We start from the raw sequence: 12,285 nt of genomic DNA, 5'->3' as shown, positions 1-12,285 counted from the left end.
GTGGTGCCCCCTCTTCCCTTGATGCTCCAAGCATGTGTTTATTTTGCTTAATGGTAAATCCAGCCCTGGTGGTACAAAAAATCCCAGTTTGAATTCGATGTAAGAGTAGGTCGTAGTGCTGTCGAGGCAAAATTTCCCTCATAGCACACTGTATGGGGTATGCCTGTCTTCATTAACCCAATCGAAGCAGAACAGTAGGACATCAAACCCCATTTCTTATCTGTTTGGCTTTTTGTCACAACATGGATTATGTGTATGCACTGAGTCTGCAACTTTATTTATAGCCATTGAACTAGATGAATACTTTTGATATTCTTTTTTTTATGCCCTATACTTTTAAGTGTAAATGTGATTTGCTTTTATTTTATTAGGTTTGGTTAAGTCTCGCAGATAATCATATTAAAGACTTGCGTATTGATTGGGAGAAAACAGTTCGATTTGCTTTTAATGAAAAAAGCAACCCAGACGATAATAAACTTGGTTTACAGATCGTCAAGGTTAGTACAGTCATTACAGTGTTTATTTATAGACTAGATCATTTTATCTCATGTACTTATAGCCCTACGAAAAAAATTCAGGTTAGTCTAAAGGTCTAAAAGGAGAACTGTTGATCTTCATTAAGTTCATTGACTTCGAACTGAAACATGTACCGGTATGCAATGTCGTCAGAGTTCGGAAGGGGGGAGCACAGAGAGCACAGATGTTGCAACAAGATGAGACTTACTTCCCTTTTTTTGATTGGTCGATAAAAATAGCATAGTCAGCAAGGGCAGATAATTTGAATACATGTCTCCCCCATGGATGAAACCAGGGGTTAGTGAAGAGGCACGGAATAAGACCACTGGGGATACCGAGAATGAATTAACCCTAGATTTACCTAATTATTGAAAATTCAAGCGCAGACATACTGATAAAATAGTACAAGGAACTCTACTTTCTAAATGCTATAAAGATATCACTTTAATTGTGCTCCATGCTTTAAGTTTATTGATGAAAATCGAGACAATTTGGAGAGGTTCTGATCCCAAAGAAATTTGGAGAGGTTCTGATCAAAAAATAATTTTGGGAGGTTAAGTCCTAGCTGATTGAGTGGGGATCTGGGGGCCGCAGGCTACCTGCCGATAGAGCACCTTGGGTCACAGCAAAAAGAGTGATTTAGTGCATAGTATAGTATATTTAAATGAGATTTGAGGCAGACTTGAACCATGTATCTGTGTTTTCTTATAAAAGCAAAGTTTGGTAATAAAGAGTAAACATATATCCTTGAATTTTGTCTGCATAGAATTTAGGCACACAAATTGACCCTAGATTCTCCCCTAACAACATTTGGGCCCCATTGTTTTAGTTAAAGTGGGGACATAGCACCTGGTTTATCTTCATCTGGGATTTGGTGATATTTTTGGTGTGTGTGTGACTGTAATTCTTTCTTAATATGTAAGTGAAGTAAAATTTAAACACTGACGATAAATTATAAGTCATCGACAGCATGCTGTCTTTCAAGTTTCCACCAATGTTCGGTTCATGTTTTTTTAAGTCAGACATAGCTTATTTATACACACCAAAGTTTTAATTAACCAAAATTCAAAAACATTAAAAAAAATCAATTTTTAATCAAGCTCTTGTCATGGTTGTAGTAGACATTTTATAAAGAGGATTAATTCTCACTATATGACAAAGTTCAGCAAACAAATGAACCAACAATAGGGCTGGAGGTCTTGACATTTTCATTAAATATCAAAGATGATGTGCTGGGAATGTATTGAATATTTTAACGTCTGGCATTATGACATTGTCGTCCAAATTGATTTGTCAAGTAAAGATGTATGGATATCAATAAATATGTCTATACTGTAGTTATTATATAATTATGTCAATTATTATGACAATACATCTCACCATTCTGTCTGATATGTCGGAGGTAAGGTCTTCCCCTTGATGATGTTGCAGAATGGATTAGACAAAGAACGGAGGTCTTGTGTACACATTTTGTGCACGTAAGAAAATCCCTAACAGTTTAAATTTGAGTAAGAGTAAGCAGAAATGCCAATCTGATTATAATACAGATCTATATTTCTTTTCATTTTTTTTTATACTTTCGATGGCCTACACTACATGAAGATCTGAAAAGTTATAGCGATAGGTCACGTCAGGGGTCAAAAGACTGACTTATGACCCTATGATGTCAGACTGGAATAACCAGACGCTAGAAACTGACTTGCGGTAAAGACTTCTGGCGTATTTCACCGAACCTAACTGATGACAATTCACAGTAAAACGGACACGATTGAATGTAAAACAGTTTAAATAAATTCATATTGTAATATTACATTATTATATGTGTTGCGACCCATTTGTGCCAATTTCTAGGTCCAAAATATTTGCGATTTAGCTCCTTTAATTTAACAATTTACTCCAAATTGTTCGCCTTATTTTAACTAAAATAAATCCCTGTATAAAACTTTTTCAGTTTTATTGTATCAAATACATCAATAAGAACAAAGTTTTGTGTTTGTGGATAAAAGATATTTCTCATAAACAGTGATTGAAAGTTGAGTAAATTCTTAACTTAAGTCTGCAGGCCTGGTAAAATTAATCTCTCTATTATTGGACTTGTGAAGAAAAATGCTCGTCTCAATATCAGGTGTAAGGAGTTTGACGTTTCTAGTGGTTTACCCACAGTTCCGTGCATGGCACGCCAAAAAGTTGCCGTAACAGACCGTTTCATTGGCTTATCCCTCACTTCAACCAACACGCCGGTAATATAAGAACTCTTCCAGATCCTAGTGTAGTAAAGATAAGTAAAGATGTACAAAACGGAAAGAAATAGGATACTGTGTTTTAATTAGATTGCCGTTATAAAATCTCATTCCTGTTCTCATATCGTAGAAGTTTACTGTAATTAATATAAAGGGTTGTGGCTTATCAATAGGCTATTAAATAATTCAATTATTATACCTGTCAATCCATTGACTGATATATGGTAATAGTGATCAGATATTTTTTGTAGTAGACATTATTGATCTTATTCAAAGCTTTCAACTAGAAGTGCTTTTAAAGAGACAATAAACTAAGATCAGTTGGAATAGCTTGCACTGTCATTAATCAGTCTTTAATCTTACTACATGTAATTACTAAATATGCATATTAATTTATTAATTATGACAGCTTAAACATACATAATGCAAGAGCTAAATCTGCCTATTGCAGGTCTTTCTTTAGGTCTGAAATTTTATCTAAATTATTAATTTACTGTATTTGAATCTGATTTGCTGCTTAAAGCTCATTGATGATTTATTCCAAACATGGATAATCGAGACTATGATTTTTATTTCAATAATTTGCTTGCATGCAGTGGGAGGAAACCGGAGGGCCCGTAGAAAATCGCCACTTGACTCAAACAGATCTTATGATTTCATGCGCACACGTTAAACCACTAGATCTCCCAACCTCCCAGGTTTTGGGATGGGATAGAGTACCGGTAGGCTGTAGATGGCCATAATAATATATTGTAGTTTTAGACGCATGTCCAGAGGAGGAGTAAGGACCTTTTGGCCACACCCGACTTTATTCCTATACACATAAATAAGCAGAAATATTGTCTCAGAGCTTCTGATTTAATAAAATTATCGGGTAATCCGACAATCTTTACACACATCCCAGAGTTTTACACTTCAAAAAGATTAGACGTGGTTAGAGTACGGTGATATTGATTTGTAACAGTATTGCGACTTTAAGTAGAGTATTTTTAATCAAGTTGCGTTAGGTTTTAGAGTAACAAGGAATGTAAATAAAACAGATAGAGATGACCTTTTAAAATATAGATTTCTGCTATATTATAGAACATAATCCATCAGGTCTGACTAGAAATTAGAGTTGAAATTGTTAGTTGGTGGACAAGGAAAAAAAACTGACAAAAGAATTATAAATCTTTAATCATCTCAAAGTAAAAATGCTTGTACATATCGAAATATCGTCTAAGTGAACAGTTAGTACATTAGTAAAATTACTTATAATTACCCAATCTGTTTCACAGAGGATTACGAATGTCTTCTAATATCTCTGTAAAAGATGACTACCTTCAACACGTGGCATCTCGTCACGCGGCGTCAATCATTGGCACAACGGCGTGTGCATTGTTTACATAAGACGTTACTAGTTTGGGCGGAATGGAGTCTTTTACTCATTTTAATACCCATTCACACTTAATAGGAAATAATATTTACCTACAAATATGTCAAACGTCTTTATTTTTTTTTTCTAATACATAAAAAATATGTTGAAGAAATTAATTTGTCGGAGGAAAAAAATTTAATATTTGTGGCTCATTAAGTTGCATTGATGTCATCCTTATCAGTGATTGTCACGGCCTAGCGAATATTCACTGTTGATCAGTGTGGTAATAACCGTAACCAAAAATTATGTGCTTTCTTCATTGACCATTTTTGTTTTGTTATAAGCAATTGTTGAGCTAACCTATTCTGCCCGTAAAGTATTAGTAATTCCAATTGAACAAAAGTCACGTTTTTTTTTTTTATCTGATTATATTTTTTTATGCCGTGATGAATCTAATCCGCCAGAAATAAATTCCTATTGGTCAAATGTAATCCAAGCTTAAAGACCTGCTGTGCCAGACAGGGAATAATCAAGTTGAACAAAAATAAGGACTTAGTGTATTTTTAGATTGTAATCTCAAGTCAATGATTAAAAAAAACAAAAAAACATAGGTTAGATGTCATCTTGAACTTGAGCTTTGTGGATAGAAATAAAATATTATTCAGACATTGGTTAATAATAAAAACAAGAAGATGACATTTAATGGCAACTTTAAATGGCTATAACTTCCTATAGATAGGATTGACCATTTGGAATAATTTTTAAATCAACGCAGTTGCTAATATGGCTGCTTTTTTAAAAATAAAAGTCTGCATATGCCTTTAATTAAATTCTAAATAGTTCTAAGATAAGATACCATCAAAGTCATGGATCATCATTTGATTGTTAGGTAAAAATTAATTCAAGCCGAGAGATTACCGTTGGTATTTTGTTATTGTTTTCATAATTAAATGTTGAGATTTAATCTATAAAAAATGGATGGCCAAATGGTTAACGCGTGCGCATTGGATCAGAAGGTCGGTCATCCAGTCAAGTGATGTAATTTCGATTGTACGTGACTAGGTGTAGGGTCGGCTGTCCAACCACATGGGTTTTCTTTGGGTCTTCTGGTTTCCTTGCACTGTTAAAGACCCCTACACGCAAGCAAATTTGAATCATATGTTAGTCCTAAAATTACCTAGTTTGTGCAGAGTGGACATTTTAAAAAAAAACATTTCTCTCTCTTTCTCTTGAAAAACTGCCTTTAAGTATAAATGTAAAACTTTTTGTTTGCTATGATTTATTTTAGGATTTACATAGGACTGGATGTACAAGTTTTAGTGGTCATGATAACGAAGAAGATCGAGCAGTATTAAAGAGAGTATTATTAGCGTACGCAAGGTGGAATAAACGTGTAGGATATTGTCAGGGTTTTAATATTATAGCAGCTCTATTATTAGATGTTATGGATAGAAAAGAAGATGATGCATTAAAGGTATGTATTAGGGTTTGTTTTTGTGTGGAATTTGAGGGCCGCAGTGGCTCAGTGCTGCTTTGCTATCCCGGAGATCCCAGAGTTTTCTGAGAATGTTCTTTTGGAGTTTCTGGCGTGGTTTACCCTGGTCAGTTGTGCGAGACAGAGGACCTGGCAAGGAACACATCTAATTGTTTGGATGGAACAAAAAAAAACAAACTATGGTACTGTGCACGTAATAGATACCTTGGTAGTTGGATTTCGAAATTAGAGTAGATCATAGCGCCACTGTCCAGGCAAAATTTCCCTCATTACACCATGCATGATGTAAACTTGTCTTCATTATCTTGCTACATGCAGAAAAGTAGTACATCAATCCCCATGTCATTTTATTTAAAACTAGGAACAGTACACCACATTATACAAACGTTATTGTCTGCATGACAAGCCAATCATCATTATTTATATTTATTTCTTTTTAATCTGATTGAATCCCGGAGTCAGGAGACTATCGCTGATATTGATACGTTTCATACGTCTTATAATTTAAAGATACATTGTCCCGAAAGTATTTATCGGGTGGTTATTTCCAATAAGGTATGGCAAATTTGGTATATACGGAAAGGAAAGACATCCAACCTTACTAGAAAAATACTGAATTATCCGAAAAACAGCCATGGGGCAAGCACTGGGCAAAAATGTCAGGGTATCACTAACTGGCAACCCGACTGTTGTCTGGTTGTTATTTTTTGATCAAATGGTTAGGCGGTTTTGGGAACATTGAGGGGTATCACGGTACAAAAGACTCTGCAATTAAATGGCGGAAAAAGATGTTGACAGAAAATAATATTTACTTAGGCCTCAATATGATGGTAAATGGACAGTAAGTAATGAAAAATACATTCTGAAAAATGAACCCTTCCACATGACAACCATGGCATCTAACTACAACAGTTTATTTATAGCTATAGAAACATACATTATGGCATGCAAGAGCTAAATCTGTCTATTGCAGGTCTTTCTTTAGGTATGAAATGTTATCTGAATTATTAATTAGACATTAATTAACCTATCCAGACCATATTCAACTCTCGATGGCATCACTAGCCTGCGATCTTAGTGGATTATGAGCCGATTTACTGCATAACTTTCCTTCACAATTTAATGATTAAATGGATAATCGAGACTATGCTGTTTATTGAACTGACTTTAGTAATGATGATCGAGGCTAGGTGGAAATTTCAATCGCTTAATTCTGGGTTCATAGTGGATCAATTTGAATGAAATTTTCAGCAAATTGCCTTTACATTATCTAGTTTTTAACTATCATAGTGAGAACTGCCAACTCATTATCTAATCTCCCATAATGTATCTTTAATTAATTTAAATATGTTTTTTAGTCTAAATATACCATCAAATCACACATCAAAGTATCTGTAATTGTTAAACAATCAATTTGTGTATATTTGACGTTAAGTCATGAAAATGATGTCTGAAAAATACAAATGATGATCGTAGTCTTTTATCTTTGAAAATCGGATATAATATACGAGGTAAAAGGAACCCATATATCACATTTATATTATGCAATGACAAGACTTGTACAGTTTTTGCTGTTTTCTTGTCTTAAAGAATTAAAGAGTATTATGACATTGATGCATTGCTGTTATTATCGAACAGTAAGCTTCTTAACGTTTATTAGCCCCCTCCCCACCAGCCCTCCAATTAAGTTAATACATCATCATTAGCATCTGCCAAAATAATGTTAGTCTCGGTCACCAAGAACCTCCTAGTCTTCAACATACGGAGGGTCTGGGAAAGTTGTCAATATTTGATGTAAAGTCCATTGCCCATGCATAACCGGGAGTTTGGTTTTTAATGTGGTTGATTATCCAGTCTCTTTAGCCAAGTCAAGTAAGAGTTGCGCCCCTTCCCACAATAAATCCCATAATTCTTGCATTAATAATATAAACAAACATGAATCGTGACGACGAATTAGGATTAATTTTCAAAGCATAGATATGGCCCATGAAGAGAGAAATTTTACAATAAAAAATTAAGAGTGTTAGATATTGAACTCGCATGCAATCACATGGACTTTTTGAAATGACATTCTTAAATTAATTTCATGGGCGTAAAAATCTTGTTTAAAAGGAGTTACCTCCCTTAGACGTTGTTTATGACAATGTAATAGACCGGATTATCTAGCCAATTTTTCTCAAATGTTGACAACCCATCCAGACTAATATTCGTAGAATATTTTTCTGGATGATAGAGACTAAAATAATGTTGGTGTCATTTGTCATTCTTGCTAGCACCTATTTCAGGGGTTGGGTGGTCGAATGGTTAACTGGTACACGTTGGATCATAAAGTCTGTCATTGAGTCAAGTGGGTAGTTTCAATTACCCGCTTGTACGTAGCAAGGAGTAGTGTTATCTGTCCAACCTCGTGGGTTTTCTAGGGGTCCTCTGGTTTCCTCCAATTGTTAAGACCCCTATGCGCAAGCGAATTAATAAAATAAAAATGACCTAGTTGGTGTCAAGTGGACGTTAAACCTTATTTCTTCCTCTCTCTGTATTATAGTACATAATATACATGTACAAAATGTAGATATCAGGGAATATTAGCACTTTTGATTAGTAATTAGCACTTTTGATTAGTAATTAGCACTTTTGTAAAGTCAATCTGATTAAAACACAGATCCTATTTCGTTTCGTTTTTATAGTTCAAAATTTTGTTTTACTTGTCTTTACTACACTAGGATCTGGAAGAGTAATTGTTATCATTGACATGCTCTGAATGATGTGAATGATAAGCCAATGAAACGGACTGTTACGGCGAGCTTTAGGCGTTTTTTGCACGGGACTGTGGGTAATCCACCAGTAACATCAATGCTGATTGGTTAATCAAATGTCTGATGTCATAGGGTCAAAAGCTGTTCGTATGACCTCTGACGCGACCTATCATTAAACTTGTCAGATCTTCATGTAGTGTAGGCCATCGAAAGTATAAAAAAACGAAATGAAATATAGATCTGTATTTTAATCAGATTGGTGTAAAGTGTAATATTCTTATGCTTCACAGCTACACATGACACAATTATATGGAATAGATCCTTAGATGAGATTTAATTACATTTGTTCTAATCGATCTTAATACATCTTCGAATAAATTATTAGCTATAGCTTTTTTGGTGGATAACTTTTTTTTTTTTTTTTTTTTTTTTTTCCCCCCGCACCCGCACCTCTTCACTTATTTTATATAGAGCTTTGCGATATAATTGATCTGACTTTACTTAAATTACTTATAAATTATTTATTATTCTATATACTATTTCGCAATCTTGTTTCTATAAAATTTTGTCTATTATTTGTATGTATGGAAAGGGCTTTTCTAAGTTTTTGAAACTTGTGCTCTTAAATTTGTTTCACGATTCTGAACTTTTAATTCGTGAATTGCAATGTGATATCTGGTAAAAATATTCTGTCATCTATCTTTCAACTTTGTGAATTTGGTTTCAAACTCTTACATTATTTATTTGCTGTAGGAAAGGATTGTATATAAACTTGACACAGTTTTAAATATATATTGACTCAATACAGGTTATATTTACATCCATCACTTCGACCAATTTTAAATGTAAAGTGCAAATGAGTATACGTTAAATTATTCAAAGGCTGGGGCCTTACTGACATGAACAAATTGCTCTTGAAGATGAACTGTGGTCCGAAAAAAATTGCTCATGAAAATGGAATACGGTCAGAAACAAATTGCTCATGAAAATGAACTACATTCAGAAACAAATTGCTCATGAAAATCGACTACAGTCAGAAACAAATTGCTCATGAAAATGGACTATGGTCAGAAACAAATTGCTCATTAAAATGGAATGCGGTCAGAAACAAATTGCTCATGAAGATGGACTATTGTCTGAAACAAATTGCTCATGAAAATGGACTACGGCCAGAATAGTATGAAAAAAATAAAACTACCATGTTAAAGTATGGGACAGTGGACAGTATCATTTTTTGTCACCATGGAAAATTACATCATTAAACAAGGCTCGCAATGTCTCTTGAACTCATAAATATTTTTATATGCAAAATAATTCAAAATATTAGGCCTAATGAGACTGATATTTTAGACAACATAGATGTGAATGATGTAAAATGTACATTTTGTTTCCTGATAACCATAACTTAATATGTATATTTTTTTTAGGTTATGGTATATCTAATAGATCATGTTCTACCAGAGAGTTATTTCGCCAATAATTTACGTGCTCTATCTGTGGATATGGCTGTATTCCGGGATTTATTACGTATGACGTTACCTGGATTAGCTAAACACTTGGATTATCTTCAACATGCAGCTCAAGATCAGACTACAGGTATTGATTTCAATCAATCATAAATTGTTATTAGATAATTTCTTAAAAGAATTGCTTAAATAATGTAAAAAAGCTCTGATATTCCAAACGGTCCAATCTGATTAAAATATAGATTTGGTTTTTTTATACTTTTGATGGCATCTACTACATGAAGATCTGACCGGTTGTAGTGGAAGGCCGTGTCAGAGGTCATACAATTGTTTTTTGACCCTGTGACATCAGATTGATTAACCAATCAGCATTGATGTTTCTAGTGGGTTACCCACTGTTCCATGCACCTCGCGCCAAAAACTCTCCTCCGTAACAGACCATTTCATTGGTTCGATCCCTGCATTGGCCGAGAAAGTTCATCCAGATTTTCCGGCGTGGTTCTCCCTTGTCAGTGATGCAGGACGGAGGGGCTGACAAGGAAAGCTGTCTAGTCGTTCGGATGGGACGAAAAACCGAGGTCCTGTGTACACATTGGCGTGCACGTAAAAGATCCCTTGGCAGTTGGAATTCGTTATAAGAGTAGGCTGTAGTGCCGCTGTCCGGGCAAAATTTCCCTCATAGCACACTGTATGGCGTATGCCCGTCTTCATTAGCCCAGGTTAGGAGCAGAACAGTAGGACGTTAAACTCCATTTCATTTCATTTCATTTCCGTTTCATTGGCTGCTAATTCCTCACATCAACCAGAATGCTGGTTATATAACAACTCTTCCAGATCCTAGTGTAGTAAAGACAAGTAAAACAAATTGTAAACTCAAAAAACGCAAGGAAATAGGGTGTGTGTTTTAATCAGATTGCCAGATGGTCATCAGATGTGCGAGTATGCGAAAATATTTTAATGTATAGCTATTATTACAAACTAATAAGGGAGCTGCAGTGGATCAAAGGGGTTTTCGTCTTTGGGCGTGGTTCCGCCTTGTCACTGGTACAGGACAGAGGGCCTGGCAAGGGACAATGTATAGTCACTGGGATTGGACGAAACACTAAGGTCCAATCTGCACATTAGCGTGCACGTAAAGATTGCTTGACAATTGGGAATGGGGACATATGGGTAAAAAATTCTGTATTTAAAAACCTTTAAATTGGTGTGTGACATAAATGATTTTTTAGAATTGGCCAAGTTATATTTAGCATTAATTTTCAAAAACAATGTTGAGAACTACTGATACATACATGTATATAGCGAACCGAAAAGCAACCATGATTTAAATCATCAGGTTTAGTGTACTTTGAAATTGGTCTTAGTGCTAACAATTTTGTGTGCAAGATTCTATAGAGATAACTTATATTTCAGGTGCGTGTTATGAGCCTCCACTGACTAATGTCTTTACTATGCAATGGTTTTTAACGTTATTTGCCACATGTCTTCCGAAAAATATTGTACTACGAGTAATGGATTCTATTTTACTGGAGGGATCAGAGATTTTATTACGTACAGCTCTTACAATCTGGGGAAAATTGGCCAGGTAGGTTATCCATTGTTTTATATATATTCAATTTCAAAAATCAAACTTGTGATACTGTATTGTGAGCTTAAACAAGTATTTTTACCAGTTTGTGAGACTGTATTGTGAGCTTAGACAAGTGTTTTTACCAGCTTGCAAGACTGTATTGTGAGCTTAGACGAGTGTTTTTACCAGTTTGTGAAACTTTATTATGAGCTTAAACAAGTAATTTTACATTGAGACTGTATTGTGAGCTTAGACAAGTAATTTTACAGTGAGACTTTATTATGAGCTTAGACAAGTAATTTTACAGTGAGACTGTATTATGAGCTTAGACAAGTAATTTTACAAATTACAGTGAGACTGTATTATGAGCTTAGACAAATAATTTTACAGTGAGACTTTATTATGAGCTTAGAAAAGTAATTTTACAGTGAGACTGTCTTGTGAGATTATTTTTACCGGCTTGTCATGTTGTATTGTCATGATTGTCTAAGAATCAAAATATTAATTTTGGATGGCCTGTGTTGTGTGAATGCTATGATTATAAGCCACAGTTGCTTAGTCAGGGCCACTAATCTGAAGGTCACGAGTTTGATCCCAGTGTTGGTAGAGAAACTTCATCATGGTTTTCTAGCATGGTTTCTCCGGGTGTTGGATGGCCGAATGGTTAGCATGTGCGTGCTGTATCTTAGGGTCTGTCATTGAGTCAACTGGCGTGGTTTCAATTCCCCGGCCTGTCCAACCTCGTGGGTTTTCTCTGGGTCCTTCGGTTTCCTCCCACTGCTAAAGACCCCTACGTGCAAGTGAATTATTGAAATAAAATTGAACCATGAGTTAGTTAGTCCCGAAATGACCTAGTTTATGTCGAATGGATGTTAAATCATGATGTTG

General features: G+C 34.9%; 1 protein-coding gene across 1 annotated transcript in view; it reads left to right on the top strand.

Annotated features, from left to right (window-relative positions):
- The window catches only part of LOC126827770 (TBC1 domain family member 30), a 51,207-nt gene that overhangs the window by 25,534 nt on the left and 13,388 nt on the right, over window positions 1-12,285 (top strand). Inside the window, exons 4-7 of the mRNA XM_050557292.2 lie at window positions 372-497; window positions 5,402-5,587; window positions 9,789-9,957; window positions 11,241-11,412. Coding sequence (XP_050413249.1) covers window positions 372-497; window positions 5,402-5,587; window positions 9,789-9,957; window positions 11,241-11,412 — 653 coding nt within the window. The remainder of the gene's footprint in view (window positions 1-371; window positions 498-5,401; window positions 5,588-9,788; window positions 9,958-11,240; window positions 11,413-12,285) is intronic.

The sequence above is a fragment of the Patella vulgata genome, chromosome 7 (assembly GCF_932274485.2).
Source record: "Patella vulgata chromosome 7, xgPatVulg1.2, whole genome shotgun sequence".
NCBI lineage: Eukaryota > Metazoa > Mollusca > Gastropoda > Patellidae > Patella > Patella vulgata.
Note: the sequence above shows the minus strand (reverse complement) of the source record. Positions and strands in the feature narration are given on the sequence as shown.